At 48.4% G+C, this 27,049-nt stretch overlaps 1 protein-coding gene across 1 annotated transcript; it reads right to left on the bottom strand.

Moving 5' to 3' along the window:
• Nucleotides 1–20,377: 20,377 nt before the first annotated feature.
• On the bottom strand, nt 20,378–26,810 carry RIPPLY1 (ripply transcriptional repressor 1). Its single transcript, XM_069613830.1, has 4 exons — nt 26,589–26,810; nt 25,384–25,459; nt 22,486–22,559; nt 20,378–20,937 (listed from the first exon to the last, which is right to left on the bottom strand). Exons 1-4 carry the CDS (start codon nt 26,708–26,710, stop codon nt 20,703–20,705), a joined length of 507 nt encoding a protein of 168 aa, XP_069469931.1. The 5' UTR covers nt 26,711–26,810; the 3' UTR covers nt 20,378–20,702.
• Nucleotides 26,811–27,049: the final 239 nt, after the last annotated feature.

Here is a 27,049-nt window from a genome sequence, read left to right as displayed (position 1 = left end):
TTGACTGGGTGGGTGCTGTGCACATGAACATGATGGGGTGGATTGATGGTTACAAAGTGAAAATCTGTTTGAATTGTCTCACCTGTTGTTTTTTGAGCATTTTTATGAAGCCTGTTCACCAGAGCTGCATCGGTAGGTTGCTGACCAGAACATTTTGGATCCCTTTAGGCTGGCTAGGTTGGCTGACAAGTGGGTCTCCCACCGGGCGTCCCCTAAGGACTCCAGTGGGAAGGTAAAGGACAAAGAAAAGGGGACCTCTCAGAAAGCTGAGGAGTCCCAGAAGCAATCACAGTCAAGTAGATCAAAGCCTTCCTCTCCTAAGACCCAAAGATCTAGTGGGGAGAAGTCATCTGTGGGTGGGAATAAGAGTAGTGGTCCACCTGCTGCAAAGCAGGCTCCCAGTGGTTCCAATCCCGTACCCCGCATTCCAGGCACTTGTTGGGACTGTGGGGCTCTGAATCACAAGAGGGGTGACCCCAAGTATAAAGGTAAGGCACTTGGAGCCCAGGCTGTCAGCCTGACCTACCCTTACCCCATATCTGAGGTGGAGGCCACTGTCCTCCCCTCCTCTGCAGGGATCACATTTGGTGCTCCTGTAGAGATTTCCTTAGTGTCCCTTGGGGCCTGGGACCAGTACGCAGAAGTACTGGTGACTATCCCACAGAACACCCGTAGGTTTTTGAGAAGTGTCCTCTTGAATGGCCAGCCTTCTACTGGTTTGAGAGACACTGGGGCAAACATGACAGTGGTGGACAGGACCCTGCTCAAGCCAGAGGACTATGTAGGTGCTCCTCTGAGAACCACTAAGGTTAGCTGGTGGGCCTCCCAAATTATCGCCTGTAGCCTTAGTCACACTCATGATTGGAGACAAGACCGCAAAGCTTCCTGTCCTGGTTCAGGACAATGTCCCTGCTAACATTCTGTTAGGAAATGATCTAGTAGAGTTGGGGTTGATCTCGGATGGTCTACCCATGACTGCTGCTGCGGTAACTAGGTAACAGGTGACACAGGGTCTGACTGTGAGGCAGGTACCCGAGCCAAAGGTGAGGCCTAATGCAAGAAGAAGGAAGAACAAGAAGGCCACCTCTGTGGCGGGGTCTCATTCTCTTCCTGCTATTTCTATAGCACCCATTGGGATCCATGCTCTTGATAGGCTGGGTCCAGTGGAAAACCCAAACTCAACTCATGAGGGAGAAGAGACAGAAGACTCTCCTGGTGGAGAGAAGACACTCCCGGTGGACCACCCTGATGTTCAATACCTGCTAGCTGAAGGGGGACCCTCCTGGGCGGACTTCTGTAAGGGACAGAGAGTGTGCCACTCTCTCGAGGGTCTGAGGAAACAGGTCCTGTCCCAGGCACAAGGAGAAGTGCCTAGGACATTCCGGATCTATTGGGAGGGTGAGCTCCTTATTATTGAGACCACTAAGCCTGAACCTGGTGCCCTCAAGAGGTTGGTGGTACCCCAGGTTTACAAGCCCTTCCTGCTGCAGTTGGCGCATAAGGTGCCCTTAGCTGGTCATCTTGGTACCAAGAAGACTAAGCAGAGGCTTTCTGCCCATTTCTACTGGCCTTGGATGGGAGTAGAAGTGGAGTATCACTGCAGGACCTGCCCAACTTATCAGTTGTCTGGTAAAACTGGAGGCAGTGTCATTGCCCCACTGCAACCATTGCCAGTGGTTGGCACATCGTTTGAGAGGGTGGGCATCGACATTATCGGTCTGCCATGTCATGATTCCTGCCCTTCATGTCCCCAGCCATCCAAGATGTCAGGCTAGAGCCAGGCCACGATCACCTACATGGCCCTCAAGGGCCTCTCCATCCCTCCAAAGACCCACTTGGAGTCAGACTTGGCGCTTGTGGCACCAGACTCACTCGCTCCCATAGAATAACATTGGGGATTGGACTTGTAGTGCATTGATGGGGACAAGATTGATGCCCCCACATATTTCGGTTCCCAGAACTGCATGTGCAGTCTAGTCTTTTGGGTGTGGTTCAGCCCAGAGACACCTGGGATACCCAGAGGCTATTTAAGCCAAGCTCAGGCTGAGAAACATGCTTTGTGTTTTCTGCACCTGCAGCGTGACACTCACCGTGTTTGGATCGGTCTCCAGTAGGCCTGCATCTTTCTTCTGCGCTCAGCTCCTGCAAGAACAAGAACACTGTTAGGAACAGCCTTACCTTGCGGCGCTTCTGCCCATGATTCATCGCTCCTTCTGTTCTACGGGCATCTTCGGTGGTGTCATTCCCATCCTGGCACACCGCTTCCTAAGGAAAAGGGAAAAGAACAGAAAAAAGGCATTAGTAAGCATTCAGAAAATCTTTGCTTATTTTTAAAGACTGTACAAGCTTCAAATGCTTACCTGAATCCCAGCCGCTCTGGAGGAACTCTGTCTCCGGTACTTCTCATCCATTTGCAAGAGGGAAAAGACACTCCAGGTTAGCGTGGAAACATCTAGAGGCGCCGCATACCGTGCTTACCCACCGCATTTCTTCTTCATAACCGGCATCCGCGCTGAAAACGTTGCAGGACCTAAAAGACACAGAAAAAGAACTCAGTTCAATACAAATACGAAAGGGTCGCAACGAGCATCGCGCTCTCACTCACCTTCAGCGCTACTCATCTCAGCAGCATGTCGCCATCCCCGGACGCCGGTCATCATCTAAGGAAGGAAAGGAACAAAGTTAGGAACTGTTCAAAAGACTCATTATACTTACCTGTAGGACTCTTGCCAGTGAAGTTACTAGGCAGCAATGAGCCTGCATCAATCAACGCGTCCCTGTGAGCAGGATGGAGAGCACACTTTCCAAGAAAACAAGGCCCAGTCTCCAGTCAAGTAGACTCCAGGGAAGGGTTCGAGGTCGTAAGAGGTCAGAACAGGCTGAGTGACGTCCCCGTGGATACCAGGTGAGCGTTACAGAACACAAAGCCTCACATCAAAATCCACCTGGGCATCATGGAAATGTCAGAAACCGACCAGTTAGCCCACATGTTGGGGCAGCTACGTTCTGAAGTACATGCAGCCAGGCAGGAGACCAACACCCTGAGGACAGAGCTGATAGTAGCCAAAGAACGCACTGATGATTTAAGCTGGCAACTTCTCCAGTCACAAGCAGGGCATGCACCATTGCCGGGAAGCGTGCCCTCGATGCCAGCACCATCAGCCAATCCCGTTCAGATAACCCTTCCTGGGGCAGTTCCCTTGTACCCGCCCGAACGATTTACGAGGGATCCCAAGAGGTTTGCAACGTTCATGAACCAGTGCCGCCTGCACTTCCTGGTAGCGCTGCGGACTGGTCTTTACCCTTTGTGGCCCAAGACGATCCTTTGCTGCATGACTTCAGGGGCTTTCAGCAGGAGATGGAAAAGCTGTTCGCCCGTCGTACTCATGGGCAGGCATTAGACAACAAACTTCTGTCCCTATGCCAAGGGAATCAAGACCTATTAACATACATAGCCAAGTTCAATACACTCATAGTTGAAGCAGAATGGCCAGTGGAGAAGAGAACCACGTTATTTCATCGGGGGTTGCGGGGAGAGCTCAAGGATGTTCTCGCACAAGTAGTGAACCTCCCGAAAGACTGCTCAGAATTCATTGCCCTTGTTGTTCAACTGGATCATAGGTTGCAGGACCGAAGAGCAGATTGAACCAGACCAGACCCTCGCGCTATGTATGTGCGTTCAAAGGACAATATTGCCCGTACAACGGAAGGTTCAGGAGAAACAATGCAAATCGGGGGTGGGTCAGATCCCCCTTGACTAAAGGGGAAAGGGATAAAAGGAGACAGCAGCAGTTATGTCTGTACTGTGGAAGGTCAGGTCATTTCCTTAAAGAGTGCCCTGTGAAGTAACCGAGGAGGACGGTAGGGGCCAAGGACAAGGAAGATACCATCAAAGAATCGGAAAACTCCCCAGCCCGGCAAGTGTAGGGGTCCACTTGTCGAGCGAAGAAAGTGAACTAGAGACCTCCAATTTTGCACTATCTGTGGTCTTGATCAATCACCAACAACCATCTCGGATGCACGCAGTAAGAGCATACATTGACAGTGGAGCCGTTGGGAATTACATTGACCAGGATCTTGCGGCAAAGATGGGGCTTCCATTACACCCTAAATCAACCACCGACACTGTTACCACTGTCAATGGCACGGAAATAGCTTCTGGTCCAGTATCCCAATGCACTGCAGCTTTAACCCTTCTGTGCCAGGATGGACACCAAGAATCTATCGTTTTCGACCTCATTAAGGCACCACAGTTCCGGTTGATTTTGAGAATGCCATTGTTGGTAGCTCACAATCCTCGAATCGATTGGCGAGTAAAAGAATTGGCCTTTCACGAGACTTGCGCCCACACATGTTATCGCCAAGAGAAACAACCAATAGACACCAGAACCTCCACGCTGCGACTGTGGCAATCGGCACCCTACCAAGTGAATACCAGAACTTTCAAGATGTCTTTCAGAAAGAACAGGCTAATACCCTGCCACAGCATAGACCATACGATTGCCAAATCGACCTGATACCCGGCGCACAAATCCCTTGTGGGTGGATTTACGCACTAACGGAACCAGAAAACCAGCACCTGAAGGCCTATCTTGACCAATACCTGGCCAACGGCTTCATCCGTCCTTCGAAGTCTCCAGCAGCCAGTCCTCTATTCTTTGTACCGAAAAAGGAGGGGGACTTGAGTACGTGCATCGACTATCGCGCACTGAACCAGATTACCGTAAAAAACTGCTACCCCCTGCCACTAATCCCTGAATTGCTTGATCAAGTCAAAGATGCCCAAATCTACACAAAACTAGACCTGAGGGGGGCATATTAACTTGTTCATGTAAAACAGGGGGGCGAATGGAAAACCGCTTTTCGCACCAAATACGGCTTGTACGAATATCAAGTAATGCCCTTTGGCCTTTGCAACGTGCCTGCAGCATTTCAATACTTCATGAACGATGTCCTACGGGAATTAATTGATGTCTGTGCTCTAGTGTACATCGAAGATATTCTAGTATATTCCGTATCAAAGCAGGACCACGTTAAACACGTCTGATCCGTATTGGAGAAACTCTGTCAACACCAGCTCTATGCCAAGCTCGAAAAGTGCTCATTCCACGTCTCTGAGGTGGAATTCCTGGGCTTTATTCTCAGCCCGAATGGAATCCGAATGGATGTACATAAGGTAGATGCTATCCTGAACTGGCCATCCCTAAATTCATTCAAGGGGGTTCAAAGTATGCTGGGTTTTGCAAACTTCTACCGCCGGTTCATGCCAGGATTTTCGCAAATCGTGCATCCCATCACGTCATTGCTAAGGAAAAGCAACAAAAGGTTCCAGTGGACAACAGAAGCCGAGGAAGCTTTCCAGGAACTCAAAGCAAGATTCACATCTGCCCCAATCTTACGCCACCCTCGCCCTGATCTCCCATACCTGGTGGAAACGGACACCTCAAGCATGGCTATGGGAGCCGTCCTCTCACAAAAGGACCATGAAACCAGCCAGTTACACCCTGTTGCCTTCTGGTCGTGTAAATTCACACCCCCTGAACTTAATTACGCTATCACAGACAAAGAACTCCTGGCCATTAAGTCAGCCTTTAAGGCATGGCGGCACTACCTCTTGGGTGCCAGACACACAATCACTGTAATAACTGACCACCGGTACCTGCAGTACCTAAAAACGGCAAAGGCCCAATCCTCACGACAACTACGTTGGGCTCTTTCTTTTGCTGAATATGACTACGTGATTACATTTCGACCAGGGGTGAAAAACGGGAAGTCTGATGCCCTTTCCTGTATGGGGGTGGAAGAGCAAGGGTATCAGACCCCTGACCCAATAGCAATCATCCCGAGTGACAATCTCCTAGGAATCACAGCAACCATAACTCAGAAATAATTACATGAAGAAATCCAAAACCTGATGAATCTGGAGCAATTACAAGCGTGGAGTGCACAAGAAGAACATTACATGATAAAAGATCAGTTGCCCTACTTCAGGAATCATTTATTCTTACCAAACTTATTCTTACCAAACCAAGAACTATGAGAACAAGTCATGATTCCTTGTTCGAGGGCCACCCCGGAATCGCTAAAACCCTAGCCAAGGTAAAACGAAATTATTGGTGCCCCACGTGGCGTAAAGACATTATCCAATTTATCCTATCTTTTGGAGTGTGTGCTCAAAACAAGTCATCCAACCAGAAACCGGCTGGGCTATTACAACCATTGGAAATCCCACCAGCACCCTGCACATGTTGTCCCTCGATTTTATTACTGACTTACCACCCAGTCAAGGGTTTAACACTATTTTTGTGGTTGTGGACCTATTTTCAAAAATGGCACATTTCATTCCTCTCAAGGGGCTCCCAAATGCTTCCACTCTGGCAAAGGTATTTCTTGAAGGCATCGTACGGCTCCATGGGTTTCCTTCAGTTTTAGTCTCAGAACAAGGTACTCAATTCGTATCTAACTTCTGGAGGAAATGCTGCTCTATGGCCCAGATCGACATCCGGCTATCCACCAGTCACCATCCCCAAACGGATGGTCAAACTGAGAGGACAAATCAGACGCTCGAGCAGTATCTGCGTTGCATGTCACATCAAGCTGAAGGAAGCTGGTTCGACCTATTATGGATAGCTGAACATGCTTATAATAATTCCCTACACACCAGCACTGGGCAGACACCCTTTATACCATGTATGGTAGGCACCACATACTTCTGAGTTGGACGTTCCTACAACCCTGGAAATGCCAGCAGTCAAAACCTTGCACACAACCATTTCTCAAACCTTTAAAAGGGCAGCTGAACACCTACTTCAAGCTAATAATCGTCAAAAGAAGTTTGCTGATCAACACCGAGCAAAGGGCCCCAACTACCAAGTGGGAGACAAAGTCTGGCTGGCGTCTAAACACGTGTCCATTAAAGGAACCCGAACTTTCTGTCCAAGATACCTGGGTCCATTCACCGTCACCTCCATGATAAATCCTGTGGCGGTCAGACTAGCTTTGCCGTCAAACATGCAGATTCATCCTGTGTTCCACGTGTCTCTCCTTAAACCTGTTCAACCTGGACCCGGGTAGCAACGCCACCACAGCCAGTAGTAGTCGCCGGGGAACCAGAATTCAAAGTCAAGGACATCCTGGATTCAAAGTATGTCCGATCCAAATTATACTACTTAGTAGACTGGAAGGGGTATGGTCCACAAGACAGGACATGGGAGCCTTGTGAGTACGACCATGCACCTCGCTTGCTTAGACGATTTCATCAAAACCATACAAACAAACCAGACAGAAGAGCCACCTTGAGAGGGGCCTTGTGGGGGAGTGCTGTCATGATTCCTGCCCCTCATGTCTCCAGCCCTCCAAGATGTCAGGCTAGAGCCAGACCATGATCACCTGCATGGCCCTCAAGGGCCTCTCCATCCATCCAAAGACCCACTTGGAGTCAGACTTGGTGATTGTGGCACCAGACTCACTCACTCCCATAGGATAACATTGGGGATTGGACTTGTAGTGCATTGATGGGGTCAAGATGGATTCCCCCACATATTTCGGTTCCCAGAACTGCATGTGCAGTCTAGTCTTTTGAGTGTGGTTCAGCCCAGAGACACCTGGGATACCAAGAAACTATGTAAGCCACGCCCAGGCTGAGAAACATGCTTTGTGTTTTCTGCACCTGCAGCGTGACACTCACCGTGTTTGGATCGGTCTCCAGTAGGCCTGGATCTTTCTTCTGCGCTCAGCTCCTGCAAGAACAAGAACACCGTTAGGAATAGCCTTACCTTGCGGTGCTTCTGCCCATCATTCATCGCTCCTTCTGTTCTGCGGGCATCTTCGGCGGTGTCATTCCCATCCCGGCACGCTGCTTCCTAAGGAAAAGGGAAAAGAACAGAAAAAAGGCATTAGTAAGCATTCAGCAAATCTTTGCTTATTTTTAAAGACTGTACAAGCTTCAAATGCTTACCTGAATCCCAGCCGCTCTGGGGGAACTCTGTCTCCGGTACTTCTCATCCATTTGCAAGAGGGAAAAGACACTCCAGGTTAGCGTGGAAACATCTAGAGGCGCTGCATACCGCGCATACTCACCGCATTTCTTCTTCATAACCGGCATCCACGCTGAAAACGTTGCGGCACCTAAAAGACTCAGAAAAAGAACTCCGTTCAATACAAATACGTAAGGGTCGCATCGAGCATCGAGCTCTCACTCACCTTCAGCGCTACTCATCTCAGCAGCATGTCGACATCCCCGGACGCCGGTCATCATCTAAGGAAGGAAAGGAATTAATTTAGGAACTGTTCAAAAGACTCATTATACTTACCTGTCAGACTCTTGCCAGTGAAGTAACTAGGCAGCAACGAGCCTGCATCAATCAACGCACCCCTGCGCTGAAAGCAGGATAGAGAGCACACTTTCCAAGAAAACAAGGCCTAGTCTCCAGTCAAGTAGACTCCAGGGAAGGGTTTGAGGTCATAAGAGGTCAGAACAGGCTGAGTGACGTCCCCGTGGATACCAGGTCAGCGTTACATGCCACCAGGTACCCTTAGGCTATACCCCTTCGGACTGTTACTGCCAAGGTGGTTGCCAGGGCTCTCCTGGGCATTTTCACCCATGTTGGATTCCCTAAGGAGGTTGTCTCTGACAGAGGATCCAACTTCATGTCTAGCTACATGAAAACCATGTGGAAAGAGTGCGGGGTAACTTACGAATTCTCCACCTCTTACCATCCCAGACCAATGGTCTGGTTGAGAGATTTAATACAACTCTCAAGGGCATGCTAGGAGCTTTGGAAGAGCCCCTAAGGAGGAAATGGGATCTCCTCCTGCCATGCCTGCTCTTCGCTTACGGAGAGGTACCTCAAGAGGGTGTTGGTTTTAGCCCCTTTGAGTTACTCTTTGGACATTCCATGAGGGAGCCCCTTGCCTTGATCAGAGAAGGTTGGGAGGCCACCCCTCCAGGTCCCGCCAGGCAAGTGGGGGACTATGTGTTAGGCTACAGACAGAGGATGACACAGATGATGGGTCAGGCGACAGCGAATCTCAAGGCCAGCCAGGAATTGAATAAGTACTGGCATGACCTTAAAGCCTCGCAAGTGGATTGGACTCCAGGACAGGAAATCCTTGTGATGGAGCCCACCAAGCCTAGAGCTTTGGCAGACAAGTGGACTGGACCCTTCAGGATCATCTCCAAGATGGGCGAAGTCAATTATCTGGTTGACATGGGAGCCCCTGGGGTAGCCCCTCAGGTATTCCATGTTAACAGGCTCAAGCCTTTCCACCGGCGAGCAGAAGTCTCATGTCTCTTGTTAGCTTCAGAGCAAGAAGAGGATGAGAGTGAGCCCCTTCCTGATTTGCTGCATAGCAACCCTCAGGATGGCTCTGTGGAGGGAGTACATCTCTCTCCCGATCTGACCACAGAGCAGCAGTGGGCCTGCAGGGCTTTGCTCCGGCAGTATTCCTCTCTGTTTTTACTGACACCAGGCCTTAAACCGTGGTGTATGCATGAAATTGACACTGGTGACAGTGTGCCTGTCAAAAGCAGGTGTTACCGTATGTCAGACACAGTTAGGAACCACATCCAGGCTGAGGTCGCCAAGATGTTGGATCTGGGTGTTATTGAACCCTCAACCAGTCCCTGGTCCAGTCCCGTGGTCCTTGTCCCCAAGGCAAGTTCCCAGGCAGGTACCAAGGATTGGAGGTTCTGTGTGGACTACAGAGGAGTCAATGCCTTCACCAAAACTGATGCGTACTCATTGCCCAGGGCTGATGAGCTCGTGGACACCATAGGTGCTGCCAAATTTGTAAGCACCTTTGACCTTACCTCAGGCTATTGGCAAATAGCTCTGATGGACCATACCAAGGAAAAGATGGTTTTCTCAACACCAGAGGGACCCTACCAGTTTAGGGTCATGCCTTTGGAGTTCAAGAATGCCCCTGCCACCTTCCAGAGATTAGTCAATCATGCGCTCAGTGGGATGGAGGCCTTTTGTGTGGCCCACTTAGACGACATTCCCGTCTACAGTTCCACCTGGGAAGAGCATTTGACACATCTGAATAAGGTGTTGCAGGCCTTGAAAAGGGCTAACCTCACTATAAAGGCCACCAAGTGCCAGACAGCTCAGGGGAAAGACACATATCTTGGTCATGAGGTAGGAGGGGGTCAAATCCAACCTCTCCCCAGTAAGTAAAGGATGTACAGGACTCGGATACTCCCACTACTCAAACCAAGGTGAGAGTCTTTTTGGGTCTCACTGGGTATTATCGCAATTTCATGGCAGACTATGGGACCATGTATTCACAACAAAAGAAGGGTACTGGGCTAAGGGACTAAGGGCCCATGTGAAATGTAAATGAATTAGAATCATTCACCCGGTCCAAACCCATATAACCACACGGGTTATGAATGTTACATGCAATTATGTATATTAAGACACTCCTTCAAAGAAAACATAAAGGATTTTTGAAATTGAAAATCAAACTTTATATCAAAAAGGTGGTGCATATGGTAAAATCCAACATGTAGGAACATATATAATCAATAACATAATTAACACATACAAAAAATTGAATATAGAGTCCTTCAAACAATAAAAATAAAGAACAGTGCATGAAAGAAGAACTTAAACCAAATCTAAATATTAACAATAACCAGTTATTTATCACTTTGGTGCTCAATTTAAACCAAAAACAAGGAATAGGGTTGAACTGAAAATCAATTACAATAATAATGACAGTGTTCTTGCTGAAAATTCAAAAGTTAAGCAAGTAATCAATGCTCTTTTGCAATTATGATAAATTCCCAAAAATCAAGATTATTGGGTGTTGGGATTGGGTCTGCCAACGCATCCGGGGGAACAGACAAAAAGGGGTTGGAGGAGCTTCGGGATGAAGTATCCTAGCCCATCGGTGGGCGGTGCCACACAAAGAAAGAGGTCTTAACTGGTGAAATGTTCTGTGAAGGACCTCGTGTCCCCTCAGAGTAGTAATGCATTTCGGCGGAACAAGGTCAGTGGAGAAATACTCTTCGCTTTAGAGGAAAGTACACCACCTTCACCAGGGCAGTAGATAGCAGGACCCTGTGTTTGTGAAAGGGGAGAAGAGGATAAATAAAGAGAAAAAGAGAATGAGTGATCAAAAGAGAGTGGAATCAACAAGGAGTGAAGAATAATCTATACATTCGAATCTGCATGTAAGCAAAATGCAATAGTCTGGGTGCAGAACACCGACCATGGTCATATCTGCAATGTATCTCATGGCCAAGTCTAAATATCCATAAAGATAGGGAGTCCTCTGGTGCACTGCCGATGGACCTCCCCCTATTGGAAAAAAAAGTTAATGGCATTGGGTCCCCTATGGGAAAGCAGCGCATGGGTCAAAAACCCGCCGGTCCGAAAACCAGAGTCAAGGTGAGAGAAGCAGGGCAGGCTTGGTGGGTAGGGAATCACTTACCTATAACAAGTAATCAAAAACCAAGCCGTTCGGGGCTTGGCTGTTATAAATGTGTATGGAGTATACACACAATCCCAAGTGGAGGAGTAAGGAAAAGCCCGAAAAACTCATGTAATCCAGTTCTCATCATCATAGGACAAACCAGCAGTCTGGGACCTGAAAGAGAGATGTGACCGTGTGTATATTGGGATAATGAAAAAACCATGTGGGGTGGTATAAACTACCAGTGGGCTGGGGAGTAGGGTGGCATGGAAATTGACCTGAAATATGTCCTCTCGTGGAAATATTTGGAGAAGAAAAGTCAAATCCTGTTAGAAAGAGGACTTATGTGTCCCCATAGTGGGAGTTGTAGGCTGTAAGAACATTGAGTTGTTTGTCTCTTCACAGGCGTCCCGATGCGTGGTGCTAAAAGGGAAGCCGACAGAGAAATCGAAGAAGAAATGAAAGTCGGGCCAAAATGCGTGCCCGTGTATGAAGCGGGTGGTAAATCTGTACGGCTGTTCAAAGTATCAGCCGAATGAGTAACAGGAGCTGAGTGGTGTTACCTGTAAGCAAGGCGAGTGAAGCTCCATGGTCGATGGCTACAAATGAGGGAAAGCGGAGTGTCCGCTGTCTGTGTCCCTCGCTGGAACCTACTGTGTGAATGAAGGCAGAAGCCGTAAAAAAGAAGGCAAAGGGACGGTTGTCAGGGCAACCATATTGCGCGTTCGACTGCGGCGCGTAGGGAGGTGCCTGCTGTGGGCAAGGTGCCAAATGGGAAATCTCCAAGTTGAAGAGTGACAGGTGGGTGTGCGTCCCTGCCAACCAATGGTGCCGGAGAGGGATGGGAGGTGAGGGACACGTGGTGATGCCGGTTTTAGAAAGTTGCTGGCTGCCCGTGAAACGGGTGATAGATCGTCTACCAGAGCCGCCTGTTGCTTGCAGTGTAGTAAGGGAGAGCTCTCGACTCGCAGGGAGAGGTCCCAGCTGCCGGAGGGAACACCAGGAAAGTCCCATGTGATCCTAAGAAGTCAAGGAAAAGCACCACCTCGAGCCAGAGGTCGGTGTATGTGGACAGCTCTCCTCTGCTGGGTACTGGATACCCTGTGTTGTCCTGGAGGTGGTAAGTGACGTGGTGTATAGTGATGACGTCAAAAGTGGAAAATGTCAATAGCTGGGCGGGTTCAAATGTGAATGCCATACTGGGAGAAAAAAATTAAAATAGAAAAAATTCCTTTAAAAAGCCTGACCCTGGAGCCACAAATGCTGTCTAACCAAAAAGTGTACAGGTTCATCATTGGGAATGGCCTTAAAATGGAGATCGTTGAGTCCGTGTTCCAAGGAATCAAGTCTGTAGATCCGTCTTTTTTCCAACTCCAAGAGTCTAATTTGTATGTTCTGACCAGTTTGGATCCTGTCAAGAACCCACCAAAGAATATCATCCGGAGTGTGATGTTTTGCCAAAAAATGTGAGACCAATGGGGAGGTAATGTTCTTGCACCGGATCCTGGAGCGGTGCTCTGGGATGCGGGGAAAATACACTGCGCGTGGTTTGTCCCACGTAACGAAGGCCACAGGGGCATTCGATGCAATATATGACTTGGTTACTCTTACAATTAGACATGTTGTTTAAGGTCCACTGTCTGGTACCAATCTTAAATGTTTGTATTTTCTTGGTAAATTTACACACCGAGCAAGATCCACAAGGGTAGTGACCTGTGATTTTGCGTAAGTTCCAAAGGCCTGTGCGTGGTAGAGGTCTGGTAAATGAAGAATGAACCAAGTGTTCCCTAATGTTTTTCACTCTCTTAAAGGCGAATCTGGGTATGGGTTCATCAATTAATTGTAGTCTAACTATGGGCCAGTACTTTCTAATGACTTTTTTAAGGTCAAAAGTGTTAGGACCGTGCGTGATCACACACGTAAGTCTTTCATTTGTGTGTGTATCCAATTCTGGCCTTGGTGTTAGAAGAGAGTCTCTATTCGTGAATCTGGCTCTTTTAGTGGCGGTATTGACCAATCTTTTGGGGTAACCGCGTGAATGTAATCTTGTCACAAGTGCTTTGGCATTCTCATAGAAATCATCCAGGTGGGTGCAGTTCCTTCTGATCCTCAGGAATTGGCCATACGGAAGGTTTTGTTTTATGTGTTGCGGATGGTCTCTCTGGTAGTGCAGAAGGGTGTTGCGATCTGTGGATTTCCTAAAAAGGTTGCAAGCAAGTTTGTTGTCTAAACATGAAATCTCAAGGTCCAAGAAGTGTATCTGTGCTGTACTATACTCCATTGTAAATTGTATATTGTTGTTGCAGGTATTTAGCCATGTCAGACTATGGGACCATAGCTGCACCCCTGACAGCTCTGACTTCACCCAAACAACCTAGGAAGGTTAATTGGACACTGAGGACTGTCAGAAGACCTTTGATAGCTTGAAAGAAAGTCTGTGTAGGGCACCTGTGTTGTGTTCGCCTGATTACAGCAAGCCCTTTATCGTTCAAACTGACACATGCGACACTGGAATTGGAGCTGTCTTGTCCCGGTTAGATGACAAAGGGAGGGAACATCCCATCATATTCATAAGTAGACAACTCAAGGGTAGAGAACTTAGGTGGCCTACTGCTGAAAAGGAATGTTTCAGCATAGTTTGGCGCCTTAGGCGTTTTAGGCCCTAATTTACAGCGTCTACCTTCAAGGTCCAAACAGATCATAAGCCCCTAAAGTGGCTTATGCAGGTGAGGGGTGAGAACCAGAAACTGCTCTGGTGGTCCATTAGCCTGCAAGGGCTAGACTTCACCATAAAGCACAGACCAGGGAAGAGTCACGATAATGCAGATGGCCTTTCCAGAAGGTATGTTGACCGTCTGGATGAGGGTGTCTATCTCGTGGGAGATTAGGCACCCTAACCTCAGTCTGGGGGGGCGACTGTGATGCTGGAAATGCATCGGAGGGACAGGGCCTTTGTATCCTTGTCCTTTACTGTTTTTTATCGTGTGTTCTGTCTGGTTTTCCACGCAGGAGTTCATGTGGGACTCCTGGTGGAGCAGCTCTCTCCTTTGGTTTGGTGTACAGACCTATGGGATACCCTTATGGCACCCATGGGTAGGGGTACAACCCAATGCCCCTAGTGTATGTTTTTGGGCACCTGTGTGTGGCCCACAGAGCAGGTTATGGGCTGGTGGCAGCTCCATGCTGAATTTGACAGGTGCTCTGAGTATCCTCCATTTTGGGATACCCAAGCCCTGCCATTGGAATCAGTTGAGTGGCCTCTTGCTTTCTATTGCCTGTTACCTTGTTTTCCCAAAGTCCTGGGAAGCCCTGACTATGTCCCCTCCCCCTGACTGGCTGTTGGGCGGAAGTTCCATATATGGTGGTTTTGTAAAGTCCAGGCCAGACTGACTGGAGCCTTCCCAGTGACTGTATGTTGTGGGTACACCCTGTGGGTGGGACCTGGGTGAATGGAGTGTGTGACAAATATGCACTTCTTGTTGTGGATGTCTGGTTTCCGGTGTTCGACACAATGACTGAGACAGCCCTGCCCGAAACTGGTATGAATGCAGTGTGGAGTGTTGAATGGCTGTGTACTTGTCCCAATAAAAGACTCAGGTTGATTGGTTCTGTGGGGGATATTGTAGTCAGATATTTAATTTTGAATTTGGGTTCGCCCTCTTGTGAGGTACTTGAGATTGCTTTAAAAACTGCTTCATAGATGAAAAAAAGTTTTTTTTTTAATTAGGTTTCTCTATCCACAGGGTATAAAAAGAGGATACATGTATATGTATTTCTATTGGATACTTGTATTCATGTTTCAAAATCTCCTAGAGATTCAAGTCTCCCATATTGTTTCTTCTGCTCTGGTCTTTTTCATAATTGTTTCAGAGTCCAGTTAGGGATATTAATGATTCCCATCTTTTTTTGAAGGGGAGTCAAAGATAAGGAGGCCCGACGAGTTTCAGGAAAAAATATATATCTGCTTGTCTAGGTTTGTTCCTGGTAAAGAAGCCACAAAAAGCCTACCGGTTTCAGTGGCACAGACAAGATAAAGGCCACATTCATCAGGGCTGGGCGGACACTTCAAGGTTGCTGTGTCGACATGATGGGTAATTGGTCGGATAATGCCAGGAGATCCCACCTAGTTAAAGGGGTCCCCACGAGTATCCGTGTAGTAGGGAAGATTAGGTAATACACTTCCCAGTGGGACATGGGGCATTTGTCATGCTCAGGAATCTTATACGCATAAGTCGAAGGTTCACAAAGGCTCGGCTTGCAGGAGATGCTGGCCCGGGCAGGTTTGGGCATGGTGGAGAGGTGCAGAAAGAAATCTGGATATGTGAACATCCAATCATAAAATGGGCTGGAAATAGGCAGACGTGGACTTACGGAATGCAGCTGTGAAGAGCGTACAATGTAGTAAATTGGTCCAGGAAGGGAGGCATGAGATCCTGTCAGTTGCTTTCCATGTTCTTTGAATTGGGGGAAGACGAGAAAGGTGGTGGATTTATTGATCATCCAGTTGGGGAAGAACATTTTAGTACAATGGACTTGGCTGGAGTTCATCAAATTGATCAAAACGGTGTTAGGCAACATTCTAGCATTGGACTGGCACAGATAGATTGTGGACATTTATGAAAAAGAACAGGGAGAGTGAGGTTTGGGGGGCAGGGTGACACTGTAAAGACTGGAGTGGGGGTCTGTACTTCTGCTCTCTATATGGTAGAGGAGAGACACAGAGGACCCCAGCCAAGATTCTCTATTATTGGTACGTGGTTGAGTGATCAAGGCCTAGCTTCTCAGGAGGTGATGCAAGCTGGTTCTTAAGTACAGTTTAGTCCCCAAGCCCCCACAAAGGAATGTCCACACATTGTATTAATTAAAACACAGTCTTTATATAATTAGGTTCAAGGTTATGTACACTATCACAATGACTAATTTTGTGCTCGGAAAATCTACAATGGCAAATATATACAGTTCTAAAGTGGTACCACAATTATTATCAGATCTCATTAAAGTGCATTAACTATACTCTGGTCCAATGTCACACATATCACTTAATAAAGGCAACCAGCAGAAGACATAGGAGGAAAGCAGTTGGTTAGACCAATTGGCAGAATACTGGCCCCTACCAACTAGACACAGTTCTGTGTGGAGATCCTCCCTTCCTCATCCCTTTCCTCAGTATGCTAGCACTTGCCCCCCCACCCACTCACCACCTAACCTTTATTGCATAAAAAAGCTTGTCCCACTCTAACTGTGCTCTCCTTTTGCCAAACTCTACCATTGCCCCTAGCTGGGCAGATCGCATTGCTACCCGACCTACCCAATTCCACTGCCAGCCCTCTCTCTGCTTCTGATTCATGTTGCTCTGTTGTACACTCCGCTCTGTTGTACACATATGATAACACCCATTTTCATCCATTTTACATCCTCAATCTCCACCCATCCCCCATTCTCTCTCAACCAGCTCTGAAACCCACCTCCCCCAGTGCTGCCATAAAACTTTTTACCAGCCGTACTGAAATTGGTCAACACCTATCCTCACTCCTTCCCTTCTTCCTAGCCCTTCCTTCCAACATCCTCCTGGTCCTTTTTCATCTGTGGGTTCATATTCCCAAAACCATTTGCCATAAAATGCAACTTCCTCTGACTTTGTCGAGACTGGCACTGATGGCAGCTCCTTTTTCACTAAAACCAGTAAAAAAAAAACACTATTTTGTCTCTCCTTTCTAGTTCAACTGTGTGTCCCTCCCACTTTCTTTCTCTAGCTAAACTTTTCTCAAATTATTCCCTGGCCAGCCTGTATGCTGCGCTCGTGGATAACGCATCAGCAATGTTATTGTCAGTCCCAGGGATATGCTTAGCTCTGAAATTAACATTCCACTTCAAGCATAGCAACAACAATCATCTCAATAATCAGTGTTTAAAAATCCTGTTTTTCGTGTGAAAGGGACCTTTGAATTTCTTCTACCTTTGTGAATTAAAATGCAGATTTTCCTTTTGTAATGACATGTAGGACTTTTGCACATTGCCCCTCCCTGTGTTACTTGCAGAAACCCCACAGTCTGCCTTAATAGGCCCATTTTTGGTGTGAACGCTTTGTTATAAATACTGGCAGGCCATTTCTTTCAGTGAGGCCTTCAGTTCTGTTGGTTTTGGGGCTTTTGATTACACCCTCTTGTTTTGCGCAAGTCACCCTGAGTGGGATGGGTATGCCCAGACGTGGGACCCGTGCCTTCTGAGTCTAGAAACCCAAGCTACTCCTCACTGATGAGGCCCATCAAGCCCATAACATGTTTGGGGATGCTTGTGGTCTCGTGCAGAAGGGATGTGAACAAGCAGTTTGGGCTGGACTGCCTCTTTTGGGGTGGGACCAATCCTGATTTGCATATGGTTTTTCCCCTTCTGTAATGGCTTGGCAGGTGAAGAACGATGGTCTGGAGGGTTGCCTGGAGCAATGCCAGAGGTTAGGATCAATTCCAAACCTTCCAGCCATCACCTCTTTTGTTTTGCGTAAGTCACCCTGAGTGGGACGGGTATGGCCAGATGTGGGTCCTGTGCCTGCTGAGGCTAGAGGCCCAACCTACTCCTCACTGATGAGGCCAAACAAGGCCGAAACATGTTTGGAGGTGCTTGTGGTCTCGTGCAGAAGAGATGTGACCAAGTAGTTTGGGCGGGACTGCCCCTTTTGTGAAGGGACCAAGCCTGATTTGCGTATGGTCTTTTCCCTTTGGTAATGGCTTGGCAGGTGAAGAACGATGGTCTGAAGGGTTGCCAAGCAGGTTAGGATTCATTGCAAACCTTCCAGCCATCACCTCTTTTGATTTGCCTCGTGCACTTTAAACCCATCCTCCATTCCTCTCCATCCATAGCTATAGCTGCTGATGCTTCTCCAACAAATGGCACATCATGTCTGTCTTCCAGAGGAGGCATGTTTGGCTAGCTTTCCTGCAGTCCTGGAACAGGCTACAGTGCCACTGCTGTCTAACTCATGCAGTGTCTCCTTCTTGGCCTTCACTCCATGACCTAGAGCAACTGGCGAGCAACCTTTGAGGGTGCAGCAAGCACCATGTTGCTCCCGAGCTACACGTTGAGGACCACTGGTTTACAGTGTAACACTGGAAAACCAATTCTCTAATAGGCATTTCCAGGATGAACAACATTGTATGCTTTTCACATATAATACACTGCTAATGTGGAGTAAATGTGTAAGAGGAAAAAAGTTTGGGGGCAAATTGCATTATATCCGCGTGCTACGGTTTAGACAACATAGGTTAAGTGGGAATGCAATGTGTCTGCTAATGTTTTTATATGTGTTTGACGAATTTTTAATCTTTATGAGTGGTTAAAATAGTTCTTTATAGAAGATCAACTGTGTGTATGTATGTAGATGAAATTTTTTTATGAAAGACAATATTTCTGTGTAAGATTGTAGAATGTTATTTTAATAGATATATGGCATGAATTTTTTGTATGGCGTCTTTGTGACAGCAATACACGCCTCTTCCTTGCAGGACCCCAACGCTCCGTCATCGACGAGCACCACTAGGAATGAAGCTGACACCTCACTGCCGTCATTCAACCCGTTCCCCCCATGGGATCTCGACGATCCGTGGCTCCTGCCTTAAAGGGAGCCGCTCAAGAAGTGATATGTGTGACATTGGACCAGAGTATAGTCAATGCACATTAATGAGATCTGATAATAATTGTGGTACCACTTTAGAACTGTATATATTTGTCATTGTAGATTTTCTGAGCACAAAATTAGTTATTGTGATAGTGTACTTAACCTTCAACTTAATTATATAAAGACTGTGTTTTAATTAATACAGTGTGTGGATATTCCTTTGTGGGGGATTGGGGACTAAACTGTACTTAAGAACCAGCCTGCATCACCTCCTGAGAAGGTAGGCCTTGATTGCTCGACCACTAGCAATTTTCATCTCCCTATGCACGGGAGTGGGGAAGGGAAGCATGCCCGTCCGTCTCCTCCCCCCACCACCCGGTACAGCTGTACCCCTCCTCTGTGCCACTTTGCATCCTACCCCCTGCTATATATCCGTTCTGTTCTTAGCACTGAAAAGCATTCTGTTATGCATCTGTAATGTTGTACACCTCTGTAAAGCGCTCCGTTATGTATCGGTATTCGTGTATACCTCTGTAAAGCGCTGTGTTGCTTCTCCGACCTAGGTCTGTGCTCAATAAATACAATAATAAAAATAATAATGAACCTTATAAGCAAAGCTCTGTGCCAAACGTCCCAAATGCTCAAATGTGTGAAAACGGCCAAAACAATATTCAGCGGTTTATCATTTTTGGTCAAGCAAACGCAGATAATAAACAAAAAAAGGTACGAAAGGTATTAAACGTGTTTATTAAAATAAAGTTCTGCTTTGTTATATACAAATGTATACACATAAATGCTATGTATTCTGAAATAAATTAAAGACGAAAATGTACATTATGTACAGTAATTTACACAATTCACTTCAGTTCTTTTGTATGTCCCTGAAACAGCTCTTGCTGAGTGGTTCCGTCAGCTTTGCCACACATGTGAGCACCTGTGCTGGCATCAAAGAAAAGGCCCAAATGAGCCACGGTTCCACGAGGCACGCGGGGTGGGGGGTCAGTGCATCGGCCATGCCATGGAATTGCATCGGCTAGTAATGGACCCTCTTATTAGAGTATGGCGGGGTGGGTTCCGTGTGGAAATATTCATGCTCTGTATTAGAGTGCAAAGAGGACATGAGGTCCAGTGCAAACGAGTCCAGCCCCTCCAACTAAGCCTAAATTGGGATGGTTGTCTACCACCCACTAAGGCATCCATTTCCCACAGAAACTGCTGTGAGCATCGGGGCCTGTAAACGTTGCTACCCACAAAATGGGCCTCTTTGCCTCTTCACAGAAGGAGCATTGTGGCTTCCCTTGGTAACATCTCACCCACCATGCATGGTCACATCCTGGGTGAGGCAAGCCCAGGTTGCTTGAGTCCGCAGCTAGAGGGCGCAAGGCATTCGAAAGATCAGAATAAGCCTGAAGAGTTTTTGGCACATCACATGACGGATGCGTGTCTGACTAATTAAGACACATGGGGGAAATACAGACATGGATCCAGCGATGCCTCTTTGGGCTTGGCTGAGGGCTGGAGGGTTGCGTTTTGCCCAGGGGTCACTTGTTGTGGTGTTCATGGGACAGTCATGACAGTACCGCAGTGCCAGCGCCGGCTGTTGTCACTATTCTCTTTGCTTCACCGATTCACCAAATTGGCTTGATGTTCAAGAGGTGAGAGGTGGAGTTCAGTTCAGGCAACTGTGGGTCGAAGACACATTAAGCGCAGCAGAGGGGTGGCGGTTGAACCCCAGTGGACTCGACTCCTTGACCAGTTCCTCTTCTTCCAACTCCTCCTCGTCTTCATCCTCACTGTCAGAGTCGTCGTAGAAGTTGATGGTGGCCTGTGCGGGGAAGTCCTTCAGCAGCATCTCCCCATCGCTGTACAAGTAATCGAACGACTTGGATTTGGGCCAAAGAAGTCTGTATAAAAAGACAAATGGACGTTAGTGATACCATTTTGATCACATGGAAAAGTACATTGTTCACATCCAGCAAGAAGGAAACAAAGTGGTGTGCATGGGTCCAAAGATATGTATATTTTGTGTAAATAAATACCAGAAAAGTATAAAAATGGCAGGCAAAATATACATGCGGGGAAATATGTACGTCATTTATAATTCTAAATACCAAAGCAAATATCCTCTATCTCAGTAACTCTAAAGTATACAGTCACGCGCATCAGTGTAATTTACAATTTAAGAATTACGCTTTTTGTGCTGATTCCTAACCTGTAAAATGAGGATCAATGATACAAAGGCTATTTCGTAGGTTCTGGCATCCAAGTTTCATTCAATAGACTGCTTGACACAGTCCATTGAATCAACCAAGAGAAATCGAGCACCAATGAAACAGCACAGTGCAAGTCGACACTGGCTTCTCACCAGCGGGAAAATTAAAAAAAAAGTAAACCAACAACTTTTCTTTTTTATTGTCCCGCGCTGGGGACACTTCAGGCCAAGCCCATAAGGTAGGCCACAGCCCCTAGTGGCAGCCTCCCCCCTCGATTTCTCACCCCACTTAAAGCACTGTAGGTAGTCCAACCCCATCCAGTCACTGGTGACGGTGTGCGCACAAAAAAAAGCAAGAGCCGATGAGGCATTCCTCGACTCCACCGCTAGATGGCGGACTAAGACTGGCCTCTTACTGAAATACCACCTAGAAATCCAAGGCAATAATGATGTGTTTGGCAGGCCTTACAGGTTGGCAGTGGACCGCCGAGTGAGTTTAATAGAGCGAAAGTAACAAGGGCGTTTAATTTAAGAGTGGGAGGCAGAGGTGGAGTAGCTAAAAGGCTGCTGGAAATGCAGGTATGCACCACCAGGTAATTCCTCCAATGTAAACTTAAATTAAAAGGTGGTTCACAGAGTGAAAACGATATTCCCCCTTAAAAGTTACATCCCTTATACACATAGGGTTAACATCTTATTCGCTATTCTGGATGCTTTAATTCGTGACTTTGGATGCACGCAAATGCTTGCATGCAGACAGTAGAGTGGGCCGCAATCCATTAAGCCCAGCCTTGCGGTGGTCACAGAGTGCAGCGTCAGCATTGCAGAGGTGCTACAGGACCCATCAGTTGAGTCCCCGACTATGTGGATAACACAGCCTGTCAGAACACTAAATGCACACCATAAGACACACACGCGCTTTTACCAACTTTGCAACTACTCATTATACGTTCTACTTCCCCACAGAAGGAATGGGCGGGTAATGAACGCCTTACTAGGCCAGTCACTAACTCATATGCTTCCCGTCCCCACTTTCACTTCCAAGGGCCCCCCTTCCTCTTTGGGGACCCACACAAACAGAAGGACTCCCCTCGTGAATCTGGATGTCTGCTCCACCCGTTAGATTACAAGGACCCCCGACCCAAGTATCTCCCTGGTGTTGGGGGAGATATGCACCCCGTTTGCGGGGTAGAATGAAACTGTGAAAGGAATAGCAGCGAGCTTGTGCTTTGGTGCCTACCTGACTGGGTGCTTGAAGAACGGCAGGGCACCGACCCCCTCTGCGCCATCGCAGCCTGTTCGTCTTCTGTAAGGCTGCAAAAGAGACAAAGGAGAGGAACGTTAATTGCAAGTAGAAAACACACCTTCAATGCTGTGTTGCTCAGTCCCAGCCACCCTCTTGTATCCTGCAGAAAAGGGTACCCCCTCCGCTCTCCCCCCCCCCCATACACACATACACACACCCGCCAAAGAGGGGCGCACAGTGGCCTATCGTTTAGAAGAAGGGAGCTGCCTGGCTACTGTTACTCCCCATGTACGACAACTCATCGCCCTTTCCCCGGATGTGTTCCCACCCCCCCCCCCCCCCCAAACCATGCATTTATTAGAGTTTAGTAAAGCGCCAACTGCGATCACAGTCACGTCGCAGCGCCTCCCATGGGAAGAGACAGCTGGTCACTAGCAGGCTTTGGAAATATTCTGGTTAATGCAAGTGATGGGGAACCTGGAGATGTGCAAAATAATGATGCAAAGTCCGGGGAGAGGGGGGGTTAAGCGCAAAAAAAGAGCAAATCAAACAAATAATCGTGGTGGAAAAGAGAAAGTGCAGCAGCAGGGCGCCATAGCAGAGAAGATGTCATGTCAGTAAGTAGGAGGGCTGCTGCCAAAAGGCGTCCCCTGGCAGGCAGCCGCTGTTTATGGGGTGAATAAGAAAGTTGGCCGAGTGCGCTAAAAGCATGCACCCCTTAAGAACAACGAGTGTTTGGGGTGGACGGAAAGAGGGGTCCGCTTGAATGGCATTGGCCATTATCCTTTCAATTGCCAGGCCAGGCTTCCTTCACTCCCTATGAGAGCGATGCCGCACTCAGGGGCAGACAGCCCGGTCTGTCTCCCCTCCTGGGGGCACCTCGTCTCCTGCCGCAGGGGTGGGAGTCACACTCCGCTCGGCCGCCTCTGCGCTGGTGTCAGAAGATAAGCCGGCGCCATTTGGAAGTGTCACCTCGGCCGGTGTCAGGCCGGACAGCCATGAGCGAGGCACTTCTGTCGCCTCTCCATACTTCCCCGAGGCAGGTGTGAACTCGCCCATCTGTTCGGGATCATTAAGGTCTTAGGTTTTTTTTCTTCCAGCTCTTGTTCACGTCACAGGAGTGAGCGGGAGCCGATGCTGTGTCAGTGCTTGAAGCGCCATTGGGTGTCCAAGGCCACAGTGTGGCAGAAATAAATGGCCGCATTAAAATGGCATACCAAACCCAAAATGCAGAAGCGACCAGGAATGCCACAGAGGACCACAACCCGGGAAAGCATACACACGCAAAAAAAGAAAAATAAATAAACAATAAAAACGGGATTCGTACTTTGGGAAACTCCGAGAGACCCCCAGCAAGCGCTTTGGATAAATAATACTATGCACGTGTTCTTGTAAAAGCACGCTGGTGGCGATGAAGCCGTCGGCTAACCACGGGCCCCACACTCGAACACGTTGTGTGATCCTGGGCAGTTGCCCCCATAAAGCTTACAAGTGCTTAATACATAAAAGCTGCCATTTGAAAGAGACGAGACACGGCATTCTAGGCAGTGGTGGAAGTGAGCGGGAGCGGTCGGGAGCAGTGTTCTACTTTTTTTAATTACCTTTTACAGCTCCTATACTTTTATTTTAAAAAGAAACCGTTCCGGAATGGTTTCGTTTTAAAATAAATAAATACATAAATAAATAAATAAATGTGTAGGAAGAAGTTGAAAGTTGCCCTTTCAGTGCACTGCACGGAACGTTCCCTTAAACAGCAGGTGCAAGTGTTTGGTGGTGTGCATTGTGTGTGGGAGGGGGCGCAGCGATGGGGCTTGTGGGTAGTGGGTGCAGGCCAGCAGGGAACATAGTTCCACTACTTCTTTTCGTACCCTTCGACCAGTGATTCTACGCTATCTCTCTTCACGTGTGTCAGGGGTGTAGCCGGGCAGGCTTTGTAAAACCGATTTGTCTAATTCCCGCGCATCTTTTGAGATCAGCGCCGTCTGGTGACCGCGCCCAGGCAGATCCCGCCAATCTGAGTATGAAAACCCGAGGCACATCTACATATCAATTATAAAAGAGCCTGCCCGCCGGGGAATCTGCATGCCAATGGGGTCCTCCCAGGCCCAAGGTGGCAGCGAGCTGGCCGCTTTCCCAGACCTAGTGGCGGGTGCGTCTGGGCTGCAGCCAAGGTGACACTACAGGTGGAAGGAGGCAGGACATGGACACCGAGGAGGGGGTTACCGCGTGCATGTGGGGGCTGGGCACAACTCGTTACCACCACAGAGAGTCGGTCTCGCCCCGGGCCCCGTGGGCAGCCGGTGGCACGATATGGGCTACCCCGCCGACAGATGACGTCCCAAGCCTCCCCTCCCCCCTCTGTGGGAAGATGAAAAGATGTACCCTAAATGATGGCGCCACCTAGACGTGCGGCTCGAGGAGGCACATGGGAGAGTTAAGGTTGTGTGCCCTCATAATGCCAAAAATCACAGGAGGGCACAGGGCATGCCCTCCCCGCCCCTCTAATATTTTACTCTGGCTTGATTTTACCAACTAGATTAGGGCTTTGGGAGGTGGAGCATTATACAAAAAAACCCCATTATAAAACCCAAGCCCAGATGACTGCAGAGCCTTTCTTATAGCTGCATTTTAGAGAATAGCTCACACATTCCAGGTGTGCTCATTAACATATTGGTGATTTATATTAGTGCTTAATGATGTATATCAAAGCTTCAAAGCGCTTTAATAACCGGCATAGCTATTATTAACCAGTTGCTATCACCCAATTTGACCAGCAGTTAACCCACTAAGCTGTCTTTAGGACTCACTTATTCTTTGCCTTCATTCAAAATAAAAAAAAGAGGACACCGCGGCAGAGCACAGTTTGCAGGACACCTAGATGTAAGTACTTACCGACTGGTCCAGCTTGCGGCGCTGGCTGGCGGTGTCCGTCGCAGATGCCACCCACGGCCTCCAGAACGGGGCATCGCTGGAAACAAGAGAGGCGAGGGTTAGCAAACACACCTTCTAACTAAGCATGCCAATCACAGGCTTATGAAATCTGCGTTCCGACAAAAGTGAGAAAAGTGCACCAGACGACAAGCGAGGTGGCCCAAAAGCCACTTAGGCCCCCGCCTTCCGAGCCTGCCTCAAGGCGCTCACTCCAGAGCCAGAAGGACTCTGACAGGCACGACTATGCATATCACTGCTTTGCGGGGTGTCCGTCACTCCAGGTGCTTTACTGAAATCGTATCAATTGCATAGGCCACTGAAGGGTAAAATACAGAAGGATCCTGACGAAAGCGCATGCCCAGGGGAGTTGCTAGGTCTGGAAAAGACCCGGGGCTAGGCTGATGTCGGAACTGTTGGGACTGGGGGCTAGCTAGTCTTTTGGCTGTAGCTCCTGAGATTCTATCCGGGGCTACAACCAAAAGATCAGGAGCTATAGCCTCCTTAGCCCCCCCCCCCCCCCCAGCAACGCCCCTGCGCATACCTCTGCAGTAGGCACGCAATCTTATAGGTTTTCGTTACCGGCTACACAATTCTACTTCCACAGAAGGCCCGGAAGATGTGAACGTGCCCGGGAAGCACGGAGCAGGCCTCCACGAGTATCCCCAATCAAATTCATCCATAACGAAATACAGGGCCATCTATGCTGCGGTAAATGTCACTCTAGCTGGGGGAGGGGGGCATAGGCATTCTGGATGGGTCCCCCGGACTGTGTCCCTTATAACTGTCTGCAACTGCCCTCTATGACGGCGGATGGCTGTGTTTAACACCAGCCGTCCTTCTAACGTATCCCGCACCCCCAAACCCTCCGAATACCCTATCTCCATACAGCACATTCAGGGAATATAGTGCCCAGTGGCAGCCCATCTCGAGCGAGGCGCTTTAAGGAGAGAGGCCCGCATTCTGTTACCAGCGCACCCGGCCATGGCAGCGTGATAGCGGCATCACGGTACTTGTAATGAAGCTCTCGCATTCTAAACAAATGGCTCCAGGCCCCATGCGACAAAGGACTGGACAATCATCACATCTGACAGGACTTCACACACACACGCTTAATTTCCTGAACGCATAAATATACTTAAAGCTCTAACATATAGGCGTCTATTTACCTGTCCCGGCGATGCTGTCCCTCTGCCGGCGTCCTGTGATTGGGGTTGCAGCGGCGCCCCGAAGCCCAGGCGAGCGCTCCCTGAGGAAGTTGGCGCTTGACACAGACGACCGCGGCGTCCATCTTGAGTTGAGGGGAGGAAGAGGTTGCTGCGCGTGGAACAGGCGAAGTGTCCGTCAGGGGTCCTCTTCTGTCTCCGGCCGCTGCCTCTCTCTAAATACCTCGCTCTCTCCTCTGGGGACTTTTATAATCCCCTGCGAGAGGCCCATAAATTATTCCAACGTGGAAGGCGGGAGGGCCCGAGGGGGAGGGAATGTTTTTGGCCCCAGGGTGCAAAATGCGTCCCAGTTGAATAAATAGCGGCCCTGCAGGGGGGTGAGACTTCTCCAGCAGCAAGTGAAAAAGAAAACACAGAAGGGGCAAAGTTACACACCATCTGTGTGAAATATCCCGAGGAGTGGG

This window comes from Ambystoma mexicanum, chromosome 5p, assembly GCF_040938575.1.
Source record: "Ambystoma mexicanum isolate Mex_15411 chromosome 5p, UKY_AmexF1_1, whole genome shotgun sequence".
Lineage (NCBI taxonomy): Eukaryota > Metazoa > Chordata > Amphibia > Caudata > Ambystomatidae > Ambystoma > Ambystoma mexicanum.
Note: the sequence above shows the minus strand (reverse complement) of the source record. Positions and strands in the feature narration are given on the sequence as shown.